This window comes from Camellia sinensis, unplaced genomic scaffold (genome assembly GCF_055761805.1).
Source record: "Camellia sinensis isolate YWXY unplaced genomic scaffold, ASM5576180v1 Unanchor12, whole genome shotgun sequence".
NCBI lineage: Eukaryota > Viridiplantae > Streptophyta > Magnoliopsida > Ericales > Theaceae > Camellia > Camellia sinensis.
This window is the reverse complement of record NW_028128998.1, coordinates 2618469-2644380: the sequence shown is the minus strand read 5'-3', so window position 1 is coordinate 2644380 and position 25912 is coordinate 2618469. Positions and strand designations below refer to the sequence as shown.

Genomic DNA, 25912 nt, shown 5'->3' with positions numbered 1-25912 from the left:
AAAGGCCTAACACGGTCAAGGAATTGCAACACTTGACAAGCCTAGCAGCCACACTAAACAAATTTATCAGTCGATTGTCAGATAGGTATCGACCATTCTTCCAAGCGCTTAAAGCAAAATTTCAGTAGGATGAAGAGTGCGAATAAGCTCTAAAGAGCCTAAAGGAGTATCTGACCTCGCCAACACTGTTAGCAACCCTAGTGCCTGGAAAGGAACTTTTCTTGTACTTGGCGGTTTCTTAATATGTCGTTAACGCGGTGTTGGTATGTGAGAAATGAATATAACCCTTGCTCATCTTTTATGTGAGCAAGACCATGCTGGATGCCGAAATGAGATATTTGTCATTAGAAAAGCTTGTTTTAGCCCTAATGGTAGCTTCAAGAAAGCTGTTGCACTACTTCCACTCACACACTATGGTCGTGTTAATGGCGTTCCCTCTAAAAGCCTTGTTTGAAAAGATGAACTTCTCTAAAAGAACACTGAAATGGGCAGCGGAGTTTGGACAATACAACATCAAATTCCAACCTAGGATGGCGATTAAGGCCCAAGCTTTGGCAGACTTTGTGGCAAAGTTTGCCCCAGGAAGTCATTCTGTTTGTCTGGTTGACCTGACTGAGGAAGCCTAACAATGGGGGGAAAGTGCTGGAGGAATTGAGCAGCCCCTATATCAACCTGGTTAACCGTGCAACGCGCCGTTAAGCCTAACAGTGGCTACATCATCCTCAGAGGCCAACAGCATATTGCCAAAGAGAAAAGGAGCAAGCCACACAAATACAAGCACAATTTGCGATGACATACATGAAAAGGAAATAGTAAAGCAGCCGAGCAGTGAGGACCAGATCTGAACGATGGCTAAAGACTTGGAAGAAATCACCAATGTCCTAGACCCTAAAGCATCTTTAGATCCATCCACATGTTGGAAATTGTTTGTAGGAGAGATGTGGAAGCTCTTCGTAGATGGCGCATCCAACTGGTATGGGGCCGGACTTGGCATAGTCCTTATCTCGACAGACGGCTTGACCATTGAATAAGTAATCACACTTCGATTTCCAGCATCCAATAACGAAGTGGAGTACGAGACACTATTAGTCGGTCTGAAGTCAGCCCACTGGATGAAGGCCACCGAGCTAATGGTATATAGTGACTCCCAATTAGTAGTCAACCAAATATCTGGCGACTATGAAGCAAAGGATGACAGAATGGCCAAGTATCAAAAGCTAGTCAGAAACGAGATTATGAAATTCGAAGTCATGAGGATAGAACAAATTGGCCGAGAAGAGAATAGCACAGCAGATGAACTGGCTGGTTTGGCGTTGATGGCAGACACTTCTATCCCACACCCTTTGCTAATTGACTTCTTGCTAAGACCAAGCATTGAGGAACCTGAAGCGGCCGAGGTACTATGCACCAAGCTAGATCCCTCCTAGATAGACCCCATCATCACCTTCTTGAAAGATAAGATTTTGCCAGAGGACAAGAAGGAGGTGAACAAGATTCGAGCAACGTCGCAACAGTTTTGGCTTTCTCCATCCCTAGCGCTATACAAAAAATCTTTCACTGGACTATACTTGAAATGTGTCCATCCTAGCAAGGTTGAGGCATTTTTGTTCGAAATACACAAGGGCATTTGTAGAAGCCACCAAAGGGGTTGATCTTAGGCCTACCGAGCTATCTCACAAGGGTATTGGTGGGCATACATGCAGGCAAACACAAAGAAGTATGTTAAGAAATGCAAAAAAATGTCAGAAGTTAGCACATCAAATCCATCAGCTAGCTAGAGAGCTTTTACCTCTGACCAGCCCCTGGCCTTTCGCAATGTGGGCCTTAGACATAGTGGGACCACTCTCAACTACGCTAGGCTCCAGAAAGTTCTTAATCGTGGCAACAAACTACTTTACAAAATGGGTGGAGGCAGAGGCACTCACATCCATTAAGGAGAAAGACGTCAAGAGGTTTGTTTGGCAAAACATCATAACCTGGTTCAGAATTCCCAAGGCCCTGATATCAAACAATGGCACCCAATTTGATGGAAGAATCTTCAAGGGTTTTTGCGAAGAACACAAAATAGAATTTTACAACTCCACGCTAGTGTACCCCCAAGCCAATGGCTAGGTTGAAGCATCGAACAAGGTGATCTTAGATTGCTTGAAGAAGAGGTTAGAAAAAGTGAAAGGAAAGTGGGTTGAAGAACTACCCCATGTCCTGTGGGTCTACCGAATAATACCAAGACGATCAACTAGGGAAACGTCCTTTGCCTTGGCCTACAGCATGGACACAATAATCCTTTTGGAAGTCGGCCTCCCCACTATTAGAAGCGAAAATTTTGACCTAGAGCTGAATGGAGAAGTAATAGCCTTGGAGCTAGATATAGTCGAAGAACGAAAAGAAAGGGCTCTGATTCACATCGCTTCGTATCAGCAATAATTGTCCAGAAAATACAATAAGGTGGTGCATCCAAGGCAATTCAAGATTAGAGATTCGGTACTACATAAAGTAATGGGAAACACTTTGGTGCCTGGTGATGGCAAATTAGGACCCAACTGGGTGGGACCGTACAAAGTTATGGGGCTAGCAGGAAAGAGAGCTTACCACTTGGAGGACAATGATGGCCGAGCTATCCCAAGGCCATGGAACACAACCAATCTCAAAATATTTTATTTTTAGCTTTTTGTACTTGTCTTTTTACAACTCTTTGTTCGAATTTAATAAAACAAGTAGACAATTTCATTTTGAACACTTTTTCAATACTTGTACGTATTTCTATTGTTTAAAAATCTTTGCTCAACTAGCGGCAAAGTGGGTTGGCAGGTTTGACCAACCCCTTCTTAAAATCTTTGCAAGCCTGGGGGCAAAGAAGGTTGGCAAGTATGACCAACAAGTTTTTGCACTCCTTAACCAAGATGGTCATCTCGGCCAAAGAAGGTTTGCAGGTTTGATCAACAGGTTTTTGCACTCTTTAACCGAGATGGTTATCTCGGCCAATGAAAGTTAGCAGGTGTAACCAAGTTTTTGCACTCTTTGACCGAGATGATCATCTCGGCCAGAGAACGTTGGCAGGTTTGACCAACAAGTTTTTGCACTCCTTGACCGAGATGGTTATCTCGCCAGAGAGAGTTGGCAGGTTTGACTAATAAGTTTTTGCACCCTTTGACCGAGATGGTTATCTTGGCTAGAGAGGGTTGGCATTTTTGAGCAACAATCTTTTACAGTCCTTGACCAAGATGGTTATCTCGGCCAGAGAGGATTGGCAGGTTCAGCCAACAATTTTATGCACTTTTTGACCGAGATGATTATCTCGACCAGAGAAGGTTAGCAGTTTTGACCAATTTTTGCACTACTTGACCGAGATGGTTATCTCGGCCAGAGAGGATTGGCAAGTTTGACCAACAATTTTTGGCACTCTTTGACCGAGATGATTATGTCGGCCAAAAAAGTTTGACAGGTTTGGCCAATAGTTTTTAGCATTCTTCGACCGAGATGGTTATCTAGGCTAAAGAAGGTTGGAAGGGCCATGTGTAGCCGAGCTGGTTAGCTCGCCAAAACATGCATTCAAAGTTGCAACATTTGAAAAGAAACACAAAATATATGAAAATAGTTGGAAATTTTCATTGATAAATGAAATGACTACAAAATGGGGGGCTGCTAGCCCAGTTACATTGCCGAAATAGGAAGAAAAGGAAAAAAACTACAAAGATGGAAAATATAGAAGCAAGTTTCATCACGGACAAGCAAACAGGTCGTCCAGCACAGTATCGACACCAGCACCGACTTCATCGCTCGCCAAGTCGGCTCCAGTACCATCCTCTAAGACCAAGTCAGTGATGCCTTCTTCGACAATCAGATTTGGCTCGGTTTGGCTCAATACTTCCAACCGAGCAAAAAGATCAATGGTTGGAGCAAGAGCATTGTTTGGCGCCGGGCTCTCCTTCTCCACCTCCAAGAATTTCTATTGAACGGCATTAGCATAACTCGTTATATAGCTTGGTATGAAATGTGGAGTAGGATTCTAGAAAACGTCAGAGTTAGGCACCTGATCGAGCTTCTCTGCCGCGGCTTTCTAACCACTTAAAGAAGATATCTTTGGTGACTTCGCATTGTTGAACGTAGGTTTCCTCACTCTCTTTGAAACTACAGTCCTTATCATCCTCCATCTTCTTCTGCATCGACGCTATTTCGGCATCTTTCTTCTCCTTCAGCTTGGCAAGCTCACGAAGATAGCGGTCTTTCTTTTCGGCCAAGGATTTTTGCTTGGCTACCACAGCCTCATTGAGTAGCTCGGCCAATTGATCTCAATTAGTGGATAGCTCGGCCAGTTTGGCATTTACCCCCTTAAGCTCAGCATCCTTAGCCTCACTTTTGGCAATAGCCGCCCACGCTGTCTTCCTCAATTCAAGCGCACATCGGTGAGCAGCGTGGTTTTTCTGCACGGCCTATAATTCGGCCAAACAAGAAAAGAGTTAGACTGAGCCAAAAGTTGAAAATAAACAAAAAAGAAAACGCAAAACCCAAGCTTACTAACACCATAGGCTTGGTAGTTGACCGAATAGCTCTTAGCTCGGTCAGCTGTTCGTACCGGTCCATGTCGGCAGGCAGGTAGGAGGCCCTCTTTCCTAGATTAAAGGCTAGGTCGCTGTCCTTCTCAGTGCATACCGAATCAACCGTGGTCACAGCACAGCCTTTAAATGTCATAGCCGACGCCCAATACAGGGGAGAGGAAATGTCAAAACCACCAGAGTAGCGGCTTTTGGATGATAGTGAAGTTACAGGCAGATCGGCCTCTGGCTGCTCGGTCTCCTCTTCATCCATTAGTCACTGCTGCTCGATGGGTGAAATGCAGGCACGTTTGGTGGGCCAAGATGATGACGCCCTCGCTTTTAAGAGGGCAATGGCAGTTTCGCGCGCTGCTCGGAGGGAGGATGCTCAGTCTGGAACTCGCCGGTGGCTTGCTTGGTGATTAGCGCTCAGACAACTCTCCTCTTAGCCATTTCTTGTTCTTCAGTGAGAGGGACGAGGTTGATTTCAGGGAGAGTTGGGTCAGGCTCAGGTGAGGACTCCAAGAGGAAGTCGGTCACCTTGCTCTTTCGCTTACCGCTATACCGGTAAGTCGGTTGGAAATTCAGGAGCTTGGTCTAGTCTTTATGCCGGTATCATAGTGCGGCACGGAGTCTTGATTGGTGTAAGGGTAGTTCTCCTTGAGTAAATTCAGATCTGTAAAGAAAACAAGGGTTAGCATGGTATAGCCCGATTTTTGGGCTTCGTGATCTTCAAAGTTTCCAGAGACCTAGAGAAAGTCGTCATCATGCAAGTCTTTGTCTGGCGTTCTCTTGATGAGTTTCTCTCGACCTCTCTTTATTTTGAGATAGTATACCCATCCGTCGTCATTTTGATTGAGCGAATATTGGTGGAAGATCTTGGCTAATCTGAGGTTGAAACCGAGACAGTGATTTTGTGAGAACCCGAATGTAAAAAAAAAAAAAAAAAAAAAAAAAAAAAAAAATTAAGTAAATAATTAAATAATAATAATAATTTTACAATTTCAAATATTTTGATGGTAAATCCTAAAGTGCAAATTAAATATTTGGGGGATCTTTAATTAATTTTTTAAACTATAAATAATTTTTTTTTTATGGAAGTCCACAATTTTTAAGACTATTGATAATAATCTTAATGATAATAACAATGATAATAATAATAATAAACTAGTTAGTAAGGGGTCATTTTGAAAATTTATTATAGGTGGATAAAACCCTAATGGTGAGATATCAATCCTTTTCTTAACTACCCTAGTAGCAGCCGTGAGTTATAGAGAAAAGGGAGAGGGAAAGAGACAGCTTGTTTCAATTTTGTGGTGTCTCTAGCAAGGTAATCTTCCTCACTATCTTCCTTTTTGTTCTTATTCTCTTTATTTAATTCCTTGTGCCGTTGTGAGGGTTGTGTGGCTGGTTTGTTTTGGGATTATTCTATATAGATATACCTGCATACATACTTATACTAATGTAACAAGAGAGTTAATTGGGTAGTCAAATTATCACAAGTGTATCTCGGTTGGTTTGTGCGTAAGAGTGGTCACCTGTGGCAGACAAATTGTTGGGTATGCAGGTGTGTGTTTTATTATTTCTTTATATTTAATTGGTGGTTTGGTTATGCTGTGAAGGAGTTTAAGAGAGAGGTATTAGTATTTAATAATGGATTTTCTTGTGTAAATGGGTTGCTGGGAAGTTTTGGTTTGCAATGGTGGATGGAAATTCTTGATTCTAAAAAACATAAACTTTTAATTTTGAGGAATCTTATCAAACGGAGGAATTTTGAACTGAAATTTTTACAGTAGATTAATTACATACTGAATTGTATATCTGATTTTTTTCATAATTTTTGGGGGTCAAAATCCATATAAATTGAGGTATTCAAATCTGCCCAGAAAACCAGTCCAAAACAGGAAATTCGGGAGTGTTGTTCTCTTTGGGTATAAATCCAAAAATTATCAAATTAGTGTCATTAGAACCGGTTACGAGTCTAGTTTCGTACGTTTTTGGCCTTGCATTGATTGCTCGTGTATATTAAGAGAACCATCAATTTCTTTAAAGTGCTGCAGAAAACAACCTGTTTGGATATAATAAATTGTAGATAATTATTTTGAAAAGAAAATCAAGTGAAACCAATTGGGTTTGAAACTTAGGATACATTAGATCATATCTGGAGGTTATTGGAATTTTTTGAATAGCGTGGAGTGGGTTTTGTAATTTTCAAAGTTAGCGAATAGATTGGGAAAATTTGTTTAAAACTCTGTTTTATCTCAAAGTCACATTTAATTAAGTTTCAGCCGGAACCCATGTCTTGGGTGATTTTAAACCTTGAAGAACATGAACTTAGATAATATTTAAGAGTAGCGGTGAGTTGGGTTGAGCCGTGTTAGTGCGCTTTAGTTGAGGTTACTTAGTTCCTATTTTGTAGTATTTTAAATTAGTTGTGACGTGTAGTTTTTTTTTATATACTTCGTTCAGGGCACTAGTTGGACTTTTTCACTCTATTCGATTCAAGGATTATATCATTTCGTTTCAGGTGAGTAGTTTCATGCTACATATTTTTATAAATGTTCCCCTACCCTGAACTGTTGGAAAAATTAAATTGTTGTTTCATGATTAAACTGTTTTGATAAATTATTATATTATTAATTGAATCAAATTATTTCTGAAACATGTGTGAACTTGGCATACTGTAAACTATTTGTTTTGGTCTCATGTTTATAATGATGAACTACCATGTTTTGCGAAACTGATGTGTATTGATTATTGGGACCATGTGTGTATTTAGTCCAGGGAAATTATTCCACTGTGTGTGGTGACTCTGGCCACTAGGGAACAGATCCGGGTTGGGCCGTGATGACTCTAGTGCTCAACGATTGTAAGGAACAGACCTTTAAAAACAACTAGGTGACCTTCAATCGGATCGTCTTTGAGAAAAGGCCCAGGTGCCACCCTGAGGATGACTCTTAGTTCGGTATTGGATCCAACGGGGCTTATAGCCTGAGAAATGTGTGGCAGATTATTTGTTTTTATTGGTACCCAGAAAATTATTGGTGTTCATGTTATAATCTGTTTTAAGTGGAAAATGTTGTTTATCATGTTCTTGCGAGACATGAGTATTTTAAGTATTGAACTGTGGAACCATCTTTTTGAAACAGATTGTATTTACCAAACTGTATGCCAATCTAGTTTCTGTGATATATATCTTATTATGGAATTGAACCCTGTTTTCAAAACTGTATTTACTATCCATGTTGCTACTCACTGAGCTATCAGCTGACTTAGTTGTTTACCATTTCCAGGTGTTAGAAGGACTTAGAGTGGACTCATGGCGTAGCGGGGACTCAATTGCATGGACCTCTAGGGCATTCCTTTAGTTTAGAGTGTTATGTCAAATTTGTGCATATTTATATTTATTCTTATCGAAGTTCATTTAGGATTATTTTTTTTTATATGTGGGTTGTTTATATCCCATAAGTTTGGATGGTTTGTGATTACGGTTGATTTTGCCGTTTATAATTGTGACATGTCTGGATTGAGTTTTGGTTATTTATTATTGGACTACTGTTCAGTTGTTCAATATGATTGGATTCGTGTTTAGGCTTACGTGTGCCTTGGGCTAAGTCCTTGTGGGCCACGGCCGGTCATGCCCGGATTTGGGGTGTGACAATTGTGGTATCAGAGCTATAGTTTATCGAGTTACATATATTGCATTTCATCATTAGACGAGGTCCGAGTCCCTATAGTCCTTAGTAGTGTTTGGTTAAGTTAGTTTTGTTTAAGCTTGTGTTGAGCTTTTCTTAATTTTGTTTTGAAGGTTAAGAGATGGCACCTAAGAGAAGAAGTGTCAATGCTCTTGGAACTGAACAACCAGCAGCTAATCGTAGAGTTCCCCATGTTCCTATACCCCCTACCGCACCACCTGTTGCTCCAGTCGTCCCTGAAGCACCAGGAGTTGTTCCTGCTGCACCAGCCGCACAGGTTTTACAGTCGTTGTTGGGATTACTGAACAGTCATGTAGCCTCACAACCAGCAGTTCACCCAACTTTAACTTTGGATAGAGGTTCCTTATTTGAGAGGTTTATGAAGGCAAAACCTCCAGAATTTCACGGAACAGTGGACCCTACGGAGGCAGAGGCATGGGTACTAGAGATGGAGAAAATATTTGATGTTCTTGGTTGTTCAGCAGACCAGAAGGTGGCCTTCGCAGCTTTTAGATTCAAGGGTCAAGCAGAGCATTGGTGGCGCATGGTGAAGCGTCAATATGAGGGTAGAGAAACAGAGCTAGTGTGGAGCAAGTTTTTAGAATTGTTTAATGAGAAATACTTTCCTGAAGCAGTGCGAAGGCAGAAGCAAGTGGATTTTCTCAATTTGAAGCAAAATGACATGTCAGTGGCTCAGTATGAAGCCAAGTTTGCAGAGTTGTCGAGGTATGCTCCACATCAGGTGGCCATAGAGGAAGATAGAGTGATGTTGTTTGAGAATGGCTTGCGGTCAGAGATCTATGCAAAAGTAGCTATTTTGGAGATGAAGACATATTCTGCATTGGTAAGCAAGGCATTACTAGCTGAAAGGGGAGTAGATGAGGAAAAGAGAGCTGAGGAACAAAAGGCTAAGGAACCACAAAACAAGAGACTTAGAGAGGAGAGACAAGTAGAGCATCGTGGTGGTGGTAGCAATCCTAGCAAGAAGCCTTACACCCAAGGTCAGGTTAGCAATGGCATGAGGCAGCAGAATCGGAGGAATTGTGATAGATGTGGTAGGTCACATTCTGTTGGGTATAATTGTGATGGCACAGCTCGAACATGCTTTAAGTGTGGCAAGCTTGGGCATCTCTCTGCACAATGTAGGTCTAAGGGACTGGGAGGGCAGTCAGTAGCACAGTCATTTCAAGGGCAAGGGCAGAGACGAACTTTTTATAGCGGTGGGTTTAACCAGAAGCAGAATAATGGCAAAAGTGGGACTACCCAAGGGCAGACATCCGGGAATGGGGCTCAGGATAAGAAGTCAGCGGCTACCCAAGGACGTGTTTACGCTCTCACTAGAGAGGAGGCTGAGGCTGCTCCATCTGTGGTGCAAGGTACACTCCTTATATCATCTGTACCTGCTAGAGTTTTAGTTGATTCAGGATCTACACATTCTTTTGCTGCACCTAAGTTTCTACGTCATTTGTCTATTCCTTGTGAGCCTTTGGATGTAGCTATTGCTGTGTCTACTCCATTAGGAGAAACAGTAGTGTTAGGAGACATTTGTAGATCTTGTGAGATAGAGATGGATGGTAGAAATTTTCCAGTGGATTTGATTTCTTTAGAGATGAAGGATTTTGACGTGATTTTGGGAATGGATTGGTTAACGAAGCATCATGCCTCTATTGATTGTTTTAGAAAGAGGGTAGTTTTTGCTATGCCAGGACAACATGAGTTTTTCTTTCAGGGAGATGGAAAAGGGTCTTCTATTTGTTTTGTTTCTTCCCTTCAGGCTAACCGAATGTTGAGAAAAGGGTGTCGTGGTTATTTAGCTTGTGTGGTGAGTACTGAACAACCAGAGCAGAGGTTAGAGGAGTTGCCTGTAGTGAGGGAATTTGTTGATGTTTTTCCAGAGGATCTACCTGGTCTTCCTCCAGACCGTGAGGTTGAATTTTCCATTGACTTGATCCCTAATACAACACCTATCTCTAAAGCACCCTATAGAATGGCACCGTTGGAGTTGAGGGAGTTACAAACTCAATTACAAGAGTTGCTAGACAAAGGTTTTATTAGGCCTAGTGTTTCACCTTGGGGAGCACCTGTGTTGTTTGTGAAGAAGAAGGATGGGTCTATGAGATTATGTATTGATTATAGAGAACTGAACAAAGTCACAGTGAAGAATAGGTATCCTTTGCCACGCATTGATGATCTATTTGACCAGTTACAAGGAGCTCAAGTATTCTCTAAAATTGACTTGAGGTCAGGCTATCACCAGTTGAAGGTAAGGGATGAGGATGTTCCTAAGACTGCTTTTAGAACCCGTTACGGGCATTATGAGTTCTTGGTGATGCCTTTTGGTCTCACAAATGCACCAGCCGCATTTATGGATTTAATGAACAGAGTATTTAAGCCCCAACTGGATAAATTTGTGGTAGTATTTATTGATGACATCCTAATTTATTCGAGGAGTAAGGAGGAGCATGAGCAGCATTTGAGGGTAGTACTGCAGATCCTTAGGGAGAAAAGATTGTATGCAAAATTTAAGAAGTGTGAATTCTGGTTGAGCAGTGTATCCTTTTTGGGTCATGTAGTGAGTAAAGATGGGGTATCTGTGGATAGCACGAAGGTGACAGCAATTGTTGATTGGCCACGACCTACTTCTGTGACGGAGGTACGTAGCTTTCTAGGGCTTGCTGGGTATTATAGACGGTTTGTGGAAGGATTCTCCCGTATTGCTTTGCCACTTACCAATCTCACCAGGAAAGGGGTAAAGTTTGAGTGGAATGATGATTGTGAGCGTAGTTTCCAAGAGTTTAAACAGAGATTGACATCAGCTCCAATCCTTGCCTTACCTACAGATGGAGGTGGTTTTGTGATTTATAGTGATGCTTCACGACAGGGTTTAGGATGTGTGCTCATGCAGCATGGGAAGGTGATTGCTTATGCGTCACGACAGTTGAAAATACATGAGAGAAACTATCCTACGCACGACTTAGAGTTAGCAGCAGTGATTTTTGCTCTTAAGATCTGGCGACATTATTTGTATGGAGAGTCATGTGAGATTTACACTGATCATAAGAGTTTGAAGTATATTTTCACACAGAAGGAACTAAATTTGAGGCAAAGAAGATGGCTTGAGTTACTAAAAGATTATGATGTGAATATTTTATATCATCCGGGGAAGGCAAATGTGGTTGCAGATGCCTTGAGTAGGAAGGTTGCAGTTGGAGATATAGCTGCTTTGTCTATTGAGAGTTGTTTGGTGGAAGACATGAAACGTTTGAGACTTGAAGTTGTTACACCTGGTAATAGGGCTTGTTGTAGTCAATTGACAGTTCAGCCGACCTTGAGAGAACGGATTCGTATAGCTCAGGAGATTGACCCCCAGTGTGAGCGTATTAAAGGAGAGATGGTAGAGGGTAAGCATGTAGACTTTGTGGTTAGTGATGATGGGTTGCTTAGATTCCGTAGCCGAATTTGTGTTCCTGCTAGTGGTGATTTGAGGAAGGAGATTATGACGGAGGCACATAGTTCTAGTTACAGCATTCATCCTGGAAGCACTAAGATGTATCGGGATCTTCATGAACATTTTTGGTGGAATGGTATGAAGGGAGATATTGCAGAATTTGTGGCTCAGTGTTTGGTGTGTCAACAAGTTAAAGTAGAACATCAGAAACCTGCGGGGAAACTACAACCCTTACCTATACCGGAGTGGAAATGGGATCATGTTACCATGGACTTCGTGTGTGGATTACCTCGTACTAGTAGTAATCACGATGCAGTTTGGGTAGTTGTTGATAGATTAACCAAGTCAGCACATTTTATTGCAGTACGGATGACCTATTCTCTAGCCCGATTTGCACAGTTGTATGTGAAGGAAATTGTTAGATTGCATGGGGCACCAGTGTCAATAGTGTCAGATCGGGACCCTCGTTTTGTGTCTAAGTTTTGGGGTGCGTTACAATCAGCTATGGGTACTCAGTTAAATTTTAGTTCAGCTTATCACCCTCAGACAGATGGGCAATCAGAGAGGACTATTCAAACCCTTGAGGATATGTTGAGGGCTTGTGCCTTGGAGTGGAGAGGTAATTGGGATGATTATTTGCCGCTCATGGAGTTTGCCTATAATAATAGTTATCATTCTAGTTTGGGAGTAGCTCCTTATGAGGCTTTGTATGGGAGGAAGTGTAGGTCTCCTTTGTGTTGGTATGAGGTTGGTGAAAGGCAAATGTTGGGACCTGATTTGGTGGAGGATGCTACACAGAAAATTATCACCATCAGAGAGAGATTATTGACTGCCCAGAGTAGACAAAAAAGTTATGCTGATCATCGTAGGAGAGACTTAGAGTTTCATGAGGGGGATATGGTATTCTTAAAAGTATCACCATGGAAAGGAGTGATCAGGTTTGGAAAGAAAGGAAAGTTGAGTCCTAGATACATTGGTCCATTTGAGGTATTGGAGAAGGTTGGTGAGGTTGCGTACCGTGTTGCTCTACCCCCTAGGTTGGCAGGAGTGCATAATGTGTTTCACGTGTCTATGCTGAGGAAATATGTGCACAGTCCGTCGCATGTGATAGATTATGAGCCGCTTCAGATTAGAGAGGATTTTTCGTATGAGGAGATACCTGTTCAGATTTTGGATTCGAAAGAGAAAAGGTTGCGTACAAAAGTCATTAAATTGGTTAAGGTACTGTGGCGTAATCATCTAGTTGAAGAGGCGACTTGGGAATGCGAGGACGAGATGCGCGAGAAGTACCCACATCTATTCACATGATTTACTCAGGTTAGTTTCGAGGACGAAACTTTTTTTTTAGTGGGGGAGAATGTGAGAACCCGAATGTAAAAAAAAAAAAAAAAAAAAAAAAAAAAAAAAAAAAAAAAAAAAATTAAGTAAATAATTAAATAATAATAATAATTTTACAATTTCAAATATTTTGATGGTAAATCCTAAAGTGCAAATTAAATATTTGGGGGATCTTTAATTAATTTTTTAAACTATAAATAATTTTTTTTTTTATGGAAGTCCACAATTTTTAAGACTATTGATAATAATCTTAATGATAATAACAATGATAATAATAATAATAAACTAGTTAGTAAGGGGTCATTTTGAAAATTTATTATAGGTGGATAAAACCCTAATGGTGAGATATCAATCCTTTTCTTAACTACCCTAGTAGCAGCCGTGAGTTATAGAGAAAAGGGAGAGGGAAAGAGACAGCTTGTTTCAATTTTGTGGTGTCTCTAGCAAGGTAATCTTCCTCACTATCTTCCTTTTTGTTCTTATTCTCTTTATTTAATTCCTTGTGCCGTTGTGAGGGTTGTGTGGCTGGTTTGTTTTGGGATTATTCTATATAGATATACCTGCATACATACTTATACTAATGTAACAAGAGAGTTAATTGGGTAGTCAAATTATCACAAGTGTATCTCGGTTGGTTTGTGCGTAAGAGTGGTCACCTGTGGCAGACAAATTGTTGGGTATGCAGGTGTGTGTTTTATTATTTCTTTATATTTAATTGGTGGTTTGGTTATGCTGTGAAGGAGTTTAAGAGAGAGGTATTAGTATTTAATAATGGATTTTCTTGTGTAAATGGGTTGCTGGGAAGTTTTGGTTTGCAATGGTGGATGGAAATTCTTGATTCTAAAAAACATAAACTTTTAATTTTGAGGAATCTTATCAAACGGAGGAATTTTGAACTGAAATTTTTACAGTAGATTAATTACATACTGAATTGTATATCTGATTTTTTTCATAATTTTTGGGGGTCAAAATCCATATAAATTGAGGTATTCAAATCTGCCCAGAAAACCAGTCCAAAACAGGAAATTCGGGAGTGTTGTTCTCTTTGGGTATAAATCCAAAAATTATCAAATTAGTGTCATTAGAACCGGTTACGAGTCTAGTTTCGTACGTTTTTGGCCTTGCATTGATTGCTCGTGTATATTAAGAGAACCATCAATTTCTTTAAAGTGCTGCAGAAAACAACCTGTTTGGATATAATAAATTGTAGATAATTATTTTGAAAAGAAAATCAAGTGAAACCAATTGGGTTTGAAACTTAGGATACATTAGATCATATCTGGAGGTTATTGGAATTTTTTGAATAGCGTGGAGTGGGTTTTGTAATTTTCAAAGTTAGCGAATAGATTGGGAAAATTTGTTTAAAACTCTGTTTTATCTCAAAGTCACATTTAATTAAGTTTCAGCCGGAACCCATGTCTTGGGTGATTTTAAACCTTGAAGAACATGAACTTAGATAATATTTAAGAGTAGCGGTGAGTTGGGTTGAGCCGTGTTAGTGCGCTTTAGTTGAGGTTACTTAGTTCCTATTTTGTAGTATTTTAAATTAGTTGTGACGTGTAGTTTTTTTTTATATACTTCGTTCAGGGCACTAGTTGGACTTTTTCACTCTATTCGATTCAAGGATTATATCATTTCGTTTCAGGTGAGTAGTTTCATGCTACATATTTTTATAAATGTTCCCCTACCCTGAACTGTTGGAAAAATTAAATTGTTGTTTCATGATTAAACTGTTTTGATAAATTATTATATTATTAATTGAATCAAATTATTTCTGAAACATGTGTGAACTTGGCATACTGTAAACTATTTGTTTTGGTCTCATGTTTATAATGATGAACTACCATGTTTTGCGAAACTGATGTGTATTGATTATTGGGACCATGTGTGTATTTAGTCCAGGGAAATTATTCCACTGTGTGTGGTGACTCTGGCCACTAGGGAACAGATCCGGGTTGGGCCGTGATGACTCTAGTGCTCAACGATTGTAAGGAACAGACCTTTAAAAACAACTAGGTGACCTTCAATCGGATCGTCTTTGAGAAAAGGCCCAGGTGCCACCCTGAGGATGACTCTTAGTTCGGTATTGGATCCAACGGGGCTTATAGCCTGAGAAATGTGTGGCAGATTATTTGTTTTTATTGGTACCCAGAAAATTATTGGTGTTCATGTTATAATCTGTTTTAAGTGGAAAATGTTGTTTATCATGTTCTTGCGAGACATGAGTATTTTAAGTATTGAACTGTGGAACCATCTTTTTGAAACAGATTGTATTTACCAAACTGTATGCCAATCTAGTTTCTGTGATATATATCTTATTATGGAATTGAACCCTGTTTTCAAAACTGTATTTACTATCCATGTTGCTACTCACTGAGCTATCAGCTGACTTAGTTGTTTACCATTTCCAGGTGTTAGAAGGACTTAGAGTGGACTCATGGCGTAGCGGGGACTCAATTGCATGGACCTCTAGGGCATTCCTTTAGTTTAGAGTGTTATGTCAAATTTGTGCATATTTATATTTATTCTTATCGAAGTTCATTTAGGATTATTTTTTTTTATATGTGGGTTGTTTATATCCCATAAGTTTGGATGGTTTGTGATTACGGTTGATTTTGCCGTTTATAATTGTGACATGTCTGGATTGAGTTTTGGTTATTTATTATTGGACTACTGTTCAGTTGTTCAATATGATTGGATTCGTGTTTAGGCTTACGTGTGCCTTGGGCTAAGTCCTTGTGGGCCACGGCCGGTCATGCCCGGATTTGGGGTGTGACAGATTTAGCTCGATGATCCCATTTACTATCATATAGGTGTTAGTAGACAATTGAGTTGGGTAGAGCTTGGTTTGCCATAAGAATTCACAGATGAGAGACTAGACAGAAAACTATAGTCTGCCTTCTACAATGGACAGCACGGTGAAAGGGACGAAGCCAGGCTTGCCCCAAGGAATGGTGTCTAGCTCAGCTAGAGAGAGGTGTACATCATCAGGAATGTTGTAGTCCTTTTAGAACTCGGCTATGGCACCTGGTGAGCTAACCATGAAGCGGTACTTGCCCATGGTCTTAAATTAAAAAAGATAATAAGTTTTCTCAACTGGCTGGCTCGACTTCGATTGGGTATCTCGATTGAGCAGCACTGCCAAGTGCTGAAGTGAGGGTGTGCTTGGCCAACCTAGCCAAGTCTGCAAAGTGACAAATAAAAGGTGTTATGCCTAAGTGCTGACTGAGCTAAGACAACAGTGTAAACTAATCGTTTGATATTTTGCTTGGCCTGAAGTGTGTACACACGGTGCTTGGCTCGGTCTTCAGGTAACGGTCATAGTTCAGCCCAACAGTAAAGCAAGGTGTTAGCTCCGCTAAGGAAAGGCCGACTAATTAGCTCAATTGTGACCACAGGCAAGGTTTTAGCCCAATCAAGATCATGTGTGGGGCTTCTAGCTCAATTATGACTAGGTCAAGGTTTTAGCCCAGTCAAGATCATGTGTGGGGCTTTTAGCCCGATCAAGATCGTTTATGGTTTTTCTAGCTCTGTTGTAATCATTTAAAGTGTGTGCAAACAAGATTTTAGTTCAGTCGCTTTGCGATTTCGGATTGAAATCACTGTTTATGACTGGTTCTTGTTCCAGTCAAGAAGATTTGTTTTCGAACATGGAATTTTAAGGGGTTTTTTACAGAGGTTATAATCTCAAGATCATTTTATGATAGGTTAACATGCTAAAACATTGTTTTTGAGCCTAGATGGTGGATTAACAGCACTAAAACATCAATAATGCGGAGAACGCCATGAATATTCATGGAAAAAGTGAGTTGGTTTGAGAAACTTACATGTTCAAGGGCTGAATCGAGTTCCAGACTGCAGAAATGATTCTCTGGGCAACTGCGAGTTGAATAGTGCAAATGTTTGAGGCATTGACGGGAGAATCGAGAAGAAGCATGAGTTCTAGGGTTTGCAGTGGAAGAAGTTGAACAGTAAAGGGTTTTGAGCGTATATCTGGGCTATATATATGAAGAAGGCATAAAGGTGGGACTGTTCAAATATTTGGGGTAGTGTGTGATAATTGTAGTAGAGTTACGGGCATAGTAGGACCTCGCCATGTGTCACAAACATACCAAGCATAACAGATGTGTCAGAATAGTGGCAGAACGGGTGATACAGTTGACAAGACTTCTTAAAATCGAGCGAGTTCTGTGACCAAGTAACTATTTTAGTTCAGCTGATGTGAGCATTCATGGCTCGACCTGAGAGAAGTAATCTCAATCATGCTTTCTAGATGGAATTAAAGGGCAATTGAGAAGATAATTTGTATGAACAAATTGGATCAATCTAATTGGGCCGCGCTAATTAGGTTGAACTAGTTGGGTCAAGCACTGGGCCGAGGTAAGATCTTGGTTAGCTAGGTTGGGCACTGAATGGAATTGGACCTGGCTAATTATGTGCAGGTCATATACAGAAATCCGAGAGGGCTTCGGTGAGGAAGGGCGAGCTCGATTTAGTTTGGCAGGTTGTCATTGGGCTGAGTGTACAGTTCAGCTAGAGAAAATGAGCGAACTGAGGTGGCCTTAAGAAATGAAGCCAAGCTAGCCCTAGTTCGGTAAAGTGCTATTCTTTGGTCAAGATTAGCACAGCTCGGCTAGAAGCAGAACAAAGTAGGGTAGCTCGGTTGAGCGCAGTAATAGCCGAGCAAAGAGTTGCGCCATCTCGCTTGGCTTGCAGTGAGGTGGGTGTTCCAAGGATAGGCCTTATCCTTGAAGAATATGATTTCTAAGAGGACTCTGCAGTGAAGAGTTAGAGTCCTACTAGGATTCTGCCACGCAGAATCTATAAAAGCTCATGACAGCACCTATATCCAGGTATTGCAATTCTCACTTGTGAATACACAGAGCTTTGTGTCTCTTGTCAACTTGCTGACTTAAGCATCGGAGGGGTTTTCGGCACACACCCGCCGGCTAGCTTACGATTGTGTTTTCAGATGATAAGACGACAACGTTTGGAGGAGTGCAAACTTGATCAACAGGATTATACAAGAAGAATTATTTTGTGCTCGTACATATATAACAAGAAAAGACAACAATATGTACCAAACCAACAATATATATGTTGAATTCGAGTCAAGGGTAACTTTGTGGACAGTAGCTCATGCTTTACAATATTTTCTTTGCCATCATGCTTCAGCCTGGAATTATACATCTTGAGCCATGGAAGAAACATGAAAATTGGGGTTTTAAGTTGCAGAGATAGACTAAGACTAAGAGAGATGACTTTGGGTTGTCAATGGTGGTGGGGTTGATGAGCGTTGGATTGGTTAGACCATAGTTCTAAATCGCGATATCGATATTGGTAGTATCGACCAGTACATATCGAGAATTGGTTGTTGTGGCCGTGAAATTTTAAAAATCATTAGCAATCCCTCTAAAACTTAATTTTATGCCTTTTTTTGTTTTTCTTGGCGGGGGGACTCTTTTAGCCTTAATTTGTCACATTTTAATCAAAATTTTGATATATAGGAGAACTTTTGACTCATTTTCAACTAAATGATATGTATATATTTTAGTCTCAAGCTTTTTTTGGCATATATTAAACTTTTAATAAAAAAAATTGATGTAGAAATATTTTAAAAATTGATATGTTAAACTTTTAAAAATTGATGTAGGTGTACAAACAAATAAATACGAAAAAAAAAACTCTAAACATTTACAATCTACAAATCCACCATATACATACGCACCTTCATGTACCTCACTCTTCTTATCCATTTCAATCTCTCATACCATAATATAACCACAAAGATTCCTATCCTCTCTCTCTCTCTCTCTCTCTCTCTCTCTCTCTCTCTTTAAAAAATGGTTGACGCTGACCGGAAGTTGTAGAACAATGGCTTTTCTGGCCAAACCCAGAAAAATATTTTAGCTTTAGATCGACACTAAAACAAGACCAAAAAAAAAAAAAAGAAATACGAAGTAGAAATAGAGCATAGCAAAACCCACAACAACTCACCAAAAACGGACGACAACAACAACAAAACAGGTTCTCTGCTCCAATTTCATCCATACTGGTGATTGCAAATCTGTATCGGACTGTATCGCCCCATGTATCAGATTCAGACCGCTACGAACTGGGACTCGAATGCTACGACTGTGAATTTCATTCTCACCGGTATACCAGTCCATATCCAAATTGGCACTCTGATTTTCCGGTACGAATAGGTCGGTATGGTACATATCGGCTGATATTTAGATCTATGGGTTAGACTAGGGATAAAAGTGAGAGATAGCATATATTGCATTTTTTATTTGACTTGTCCAAAGATTGATATTTTCTTTCTTTTATTATACTTTTAGTCTTTAGTTTTATTTTTTTATTTTTTTGCCTTTTATTTTTGAGGTTGAAATGGGCATTTTAAATTAATAGTATGATAAGGTCAGCAAAACCAGTCAGAGTTAGTGATGGACAATTAGTGACAGAGAGTTAACAGAAGGGGCGATGTGTTACCAACAAACAAACCAGAAGGGATGTCATTGTTATTTCAGAAATCTCAGAGGAGGTATCTATAATTTCGTTAAACCTCATGGAGCTCTATGTAATTTACCCAATTAATTTTTATTTTATTTTATTTATTTATTTATTTTTACGATTTCTATGGTCCACTGCACTTGCACAGACATAACATTTAACTTTTTTATCATTATTTTCTCTTGAGTTTTCCCAACCACATTATAAAAATCATTACTACGCTATTTTTGTATCCACACTTATTCAAACTATGCTATGTTTGTAAACGTAAAATAGTAATTTATGAAATTGCGTGATTTTGCCATAGCGGCCCAAGGTTATTAGATATTTTAAATTAAATATCAAATTGAGACTTTATATAAATAAATTTTTTTAAAAATTGAGGTCGTCAGCACTAAGAATTTTAAATCTTTTTTTTTTCCTTTTTAGGCCTTAGGCAGCCATCTATCTTGCTTAATGGTCAATCTGCCTTGAATTTTGTGATTTCAAAAAGATGCATGATTTAAGATTTCACTCATTGTTGACACTTGCTAACTTAAAAATTGGGCCTCTTTTGGGAAGTGTAAAAAAAAAATAAAAATAAAAAATAAACTAGTTTATTGACTTATTAGTTTCTTTGACTCATAGTACCTCTCTATTTTTTGTACGTTTTTTCATAATAAGCAAAAAAAAATTAACTATTTTAGCACTTTCCAAAACAACCCTGAGACCTCGTTTGGAAACAAGTTATTTCAGTAATTTTTCAGCCTTTTACGAAACGATGTGTAGAAAAATAGAGAGAGTGATGTGACAGCTTATAATGATTTTTTGACTTTTTAATTAAAATATGTGGTAGCGTTTGGTAGAATTTTAGAATTATAATTTAATAATATATGTTTGGTTATGAGTTTTGAAAAGACTTTTGAATTGAGTTTTAGGGGGAGTTTTGAGTTTTTGAAATTAAAAAAATTATTGATTCAAAAACTTACAACTCATAACCAAACACACAATTCAAAATTCTATTCAAAACTCATAAAAAAGTTTAAAAAAAAGTTCAAAAATATTTTTTATTTAAAATATAAAAAAATAGCAAGTGTCAATTGCCCTAAAAAAAATCTGAAAAATAATTTTTATTTAAAATATAAAAAAATAACAGGTGCCATGTTCTTCAAAAATAACAATTTATCCCTTAAAAAGATAGACAAGTATATTTTTTAGACTTTTAAAAAAATTATATATATATATATATATATATAATGATATATAAGTAAGATGATTAATTGATAATTAGAGAACATATGAGAGAGAGTTGCTTATGTATTCTAAGGCAATGTCACATAATTACGTTTAAAAAATGAGTCTAATTTTTTAATTTAAGTAACATTACATATATTTTTATGAATTTGGATTATTCATTTATGCAGGATGAATGTGAATAATTAATAATATTTAGTGGATTTCTTTATTCAAAGCTTTGTGTTTAAGTAGGGGTTTAAGTAAAGTTAAACCTGTTTTTTCAGTCTCTAAAGCAAGCGATTTTAGTTTCGACCAAATTTTATTTGGTTTAATTTCTTCTTTCATCTTTTAATTTTTTCACAAATTTAAAATCTACATTCAACTTGCATATTTTCAAAGCTGTCAAATATATCTCCTCCTCCCTATTCTCTCATGTTTTGCCTATACCAAATTAACCCTTCCTCCCTATTCTCTCACACACGAGGCAAGTTGTTGGGATATGCCATAGTACTTTCAGGTGAGAGTTAAGTTGGGCCTCTTACAAATTTTATTCTCAAAATTGATACATGGATTTGTTGGCAAGGCAAACTTTGGGAAACAGATTGATCTGTAACGCCCTCTAAATAATAGCTTTAAACCCATTAAATAAGACATGCATTGATATTCAAAAGCTCCACATTCTTTCAATTAACAGCGTTTCATTACAAAAAGTATTACATGTTAACAACAAAAGCAAATGCCCTATGGGCTTACAGCTTTCCAAGTTAACACTTGGTTACAACAAAAGAGCACTAACTCAAACACGTTAAGCCCTTGGCTTGAATTTACATGTAATACATCAAGTAAAACAACAAAAAGGTCCGCCTCTGGCCTCCCAAGCTACGTCCTTGGAGGTGGTATGCTACCTGTACCTGAAAATGATATTCCCATATAGGGTGAGCCACAGCCCAGTAGAAATACACTAAACCAACCATGAACAATGACTAAAAGATTAGCAACTGATAGACGGTCAACACTGACACTTCCATTTACATCTCCCTACGTTTCCTTGACAGCCAAGTCTATGTTACAATTCACTTTTCGTTTTTGTTCAACTTTGAGTTTGAAAACAAGGCTCAGTACTCTGGCCAGAACATTTGATGAGATTATAGTTCATCACTAGAACACTTTCGAAATCCAAGGTGGATACACATTATGGTGTTGTACCAATAACACATAAACTACTCCCATACTTCGCAAACAATGATGATATACATTTTAGTGCTATATCAAATCAAACAAACTTTTCAATAGATAAGCATATGAGCTATATCACTACTACAACAGATAAGCATATGAGCTGTATCAACACTTCAATAGATAAGCATATGAGCTGTATCAACACTTCAACCGATAAGCATATGAGCTATATCAACATTCCAACAACCGGTTTAGAGGTACATCCCCCATCTTCCCCTAAACCATTAACCGGTTTAGAGGTACATCCCCCATCTTCCCCTAAACCGTGGAGTACATCCCCTATCTCCTCCCATACACAAGTAATGCATATAAACACAGAATCACATATGCAATCAATCAATACATAAAATTAATGTATTCTATCAACCGACATGCTCTATGACACATCCAATTGATTAGTTTTAGTTTGCCTAATCATCAAGCATTGTCTACAACAATCAACACTACCCTCCACCGGTAGCCCAAAGCAATTATTTCTAAGCAGGAAATAAATGCACAATGGATATTCAATCAACATTTCAATTCGGTGAGTGATAAATAATTCAACTACACCCTTTAACCCCATGCACTCCCAATCTCAACAATTCCATTTCATTTCCTCATTTCCCACAATTAATTATCTCAATTAATTAAACAATGTAATTAGGTCATTTTCCATAATTACAATTACCACCCTTAGGTCCCATTTTCATCAATGATTCAACATTTATTCCATTTCTCTATACCAAACATGCATCTAGGTTTATTACAAATAAAATCCCAACTTTTGTAAAATAACACAAATGGCCCAAACTTTCACAAAATTATCAAACCAACCCCAACATCTCAAATTACCAAAATTTAAAGACAAAATCCATAGAGAGGAGTAGGATATCCCTACCTCAAATTCAGAGCTCCAAGGGAGAAGATGAGTAAAACTCAGAAGTGCTCCAAATCCCAAATTTCTCAGATCTCAACAAAGCCCTCGACGATCAACACACTTCTTACAAAGGCCCAAGGTGAGGAAAACACTCTAGGTAGATCAATCCTAAGAGAGAAGTTCGGTTTTAGAGTGAGGTGCTCTCCAATGGAGGTTTTGAAAAAGTAAGAGAGAGAAAGGAAATCAAAAAGTGATCAAAAAGGTGGTTTCACGAACTGATATAAAAGCAGGTCCGCTCGAGCGTACAACACCCCGCTCGAGCGTACAGACACAAGTTCACGCTCGAGCGTCCAGCGATCCGCTCGAGCGCCGGGTGCACTCTCCCAGAATTTTCTGCAGACGACCAAAATGCTGAGAGAAGGAAATTCACGCTCGAGCGTCCAAACTGCCGCTCGAGCGTAAAGGCAGCAACAAAAGCTCGCTCGAGCACAAAACCGCCGCTCGAGCGGAGAGACCAAAACCTGGGCAAAATTTCAAAGCTTTAAAACACAACCAACTAATTCCCAACTTGCCCAACACAACCCAAAACTCTAAAACAAAGAGTAAGGGATAGAAATGAGGATAAGACAACAACGAATCTACGAAACTGAGTCCAGATTATAGTTATACAACAACAGGGAATACCGGGATCGCTATAACCTCCCCCCCTTAAAGAATTTCGTCCTCGAAATTAAAGATACATCAAAACACAAGGCCAAATGATCATAGAGTATTCAACAGCCGAACCCCAAGGAAAGAAATTACTTTCAAAACAAGCCTCCGACTCACTCTACCAAGGAAAAGACCAACCAAGGGAACACATTCTAAATAACACCACCTTAGGTGCGCAAGTCTCAACAAACCAAACCTCCCCCGAAACAATTCACCAAAAACCGACTAGTGCTCCAAGCTTAGTCACTACTCAATAACACGACTAAAGCAAATCTTAAAGTAGATAATAAGAAAACATTTTCTTGTTCAAGAGGCATTTCTCAAAGATGTTTAAATTTTCAACGTTAACGTTCCGGAATAAATCTTGCATGTTCCGTACGAAAACTCAAAAGCTTTGCAAACATTTTTCACAAATACGGTGTTACCCAAAAAGCAGAGTCATCCACAGTTTATTTGCCAAAAGATTAATCTGGAATTCTTTAAAATTCTTGAATTAAATCAACTTTTCAACAACGCATTTATATGGTCCAAACACTGGAAAAATTTTGTTTTCCATTTCTTTCCAAAACAGCACTATCCACAACCATCACTCATACAGTGATGCCACAACCGACACAGAACATAACATTTCTATAATGATAGTTAATAGAAATAACAACAGTACTATCAATACATAAGGTATAAGAAATTCATGGTTTTGCAATTTTATCCCGCCTCCCTTTACTTAACCACTTTATAATCATAAACACGGCTCAGAAATACACAAATGATACACATTATAGTGCTGTATCAACATCAAACTAAACACCATACATTCATCATGTATAAAAAGCCAATCATTCACAATGATCAATCAATACATATATTAGATGTATTATTCCAACCGTCAGACTCAACGACAAAACATGTTCGATTAATTTCAGTTTTCCTTAATCAACATACGGAGTCTACAACGAACGAGACTAAACTCAAGGTGACCAATGCCACCCCAACACCCGATACCGACAAGCTGACTAGTCAACTCAATAAACTCTACACTCAGTAATCCACACACTGATGTGCTACTCAGACCACTAACCCCAACCACAGAGTTCTCTACACGAACCACAAATTTTGGAATCTCACTGGATTTCCTAAAATTTGACCGCCTCAACATCGCGTCTAAGGGAATCACCATCCCCCGCCATGGTTATCTAGCAAGCCTGCTCACTTCCTTGACCGAAGACCGACATGGTCAACCTCAATCACAACATCCCGAATACGAAGGACTACTTTGACCCACGCTATACTCATTACTTTAGAACACGAATTGCTCTTAATTCAAAGAATGCTGGCAGCATCCACTCATAACCCACACCCAACAATGGATAACCAATCACAATATGAACACTACCCCTATACAACCAAGGGGGTCACCACGGACTCACTATCTAGCAAGGCCCAACACACGAACCAGCATACAGGTACCATTCCCACTAACTCGAGATACAAATCTCACGTTCCCTCGAACATTCTCATATAGTCTTGCCAACACCGCGCAACTCTCGAAACCATCCCATCTAACACATTCAACCGTACTAGGCAAAACCTCCTTATTTTGCAAGCCCTCTTACTCCTACACCGAATCCTCCAATAACTCATAGGGTCCACTCGTTACTCTATATCTTACTTGTCACTCATCTCGAGAGTACCATCAAGAGGCCCGGCCTCCGTGCTAAACCACTAGTCCACACTACCGCTAGGCAACCATCATGAACCACACCCCGACACCGTCACAAGTCGCCGTTAGGGCTTCCAAAGATTCACTCTTCTAACTTTCCAGAGGGGTAAAAGTCCTCGCCTCCCTCGTCATTAACCCACATCTTCATTCGCAAACACCATACCACTGTGACTCCACCCACGGGTCACACTCTAACCATGGGCTATATACCCAATTAACGCTTCTGATAATATCCTCTGACTTGACCAGTGCTAAGGTACGAACTTATCACATTCAATCCAAATAAAGAAATTTGAAAACTTAGGGAGACATCCATTATACTACAGCCCGAGGTATAGTACCAGCTACTCACAACACATCGCTCCCGATACAACAATCACAACCTTATATAGGGACTGACATCCCTTCACTTGAAACGGCCAATCAGTACACCTGCAATCTTGACAAAATTATGTGACATGCCCCCGTAGGACACCATATTAAATACGTGTTACATCTAGTATTAATCGTACACTTCACATCCTCTCAAGTTCACTCGACAGTAGATCAAAAGCTATACCACGCACAAAACTTTAAATGGGTCGTACCCATGTAATTCCACACACTCGGCAAGTAAAACAGTTCTCGCTCCAATATTACCTT

At 39.2% G+C, this 25912-nt stretch overlaps 1 protein-coding gene and 1 long non-coding RNA gene across 3 annotated transcripts; both read left to right on the top strand.

Annotated features, from left to right (window-relative positions):
- Positions 1-5754: 5754 nt before the first annotated feature.
- On the top strand, positions 5755-8099 carry LOC145814664 (uncharacterized). The gene is made up of 3 exons (XR_014358009.1): positions 5755-5862; positions 7002-7059; positions 7826-8099. It is a non-coding gene; the product is annotated as an uncharacterized LOC145814664 (long non-coding RNA).
- Positions 8100-8208: 109 nt separating this feature from the next.
- Positions 8209-15702, top strand: LOC145814663 (uncharacterized). 2 transcript variants are annotated; one of them, XR_014358008.1, is made up of 3 exons: positions 13354-13461; positions 14601-14658; positions 15425-15552. XR_014358008.1 is itself a non-coding variant. In XM_082911635.1 (2 exons), exons 1-2 carry the CDS (start codon positions 8349-8351, stop codon positions 15439-15441), a joined length of 1272 nt encoding a protein of 423 aa, XP_082767761.1. In that variant the 5' UTR covers positions 8209-8348; the 3' UTR covers positions 15442-15702. The 2 variants fall into 2 exon arrangements, 1 of the variants encoding a protein (XP_082767761.1); XM_082911635.1 differs by lacking the exons at positions 13354-13461; positions 14601-14658 and adding an exon at positions 8209-9603 and having other exon boundaries at positions 15425-15702.
- The last annotated feature ends 10210 nt before the right edge of the window (positions 15703-25912 follow it).

Coding starts and splice junctions, on each gene's coding strand:
- LOC145814663 (XM_082911635.1), top strand. CDS start 8,349: ATGGCACCTAAGAGAAGAAGTGTCAATGCTCTTGGAACTGAACAACCA.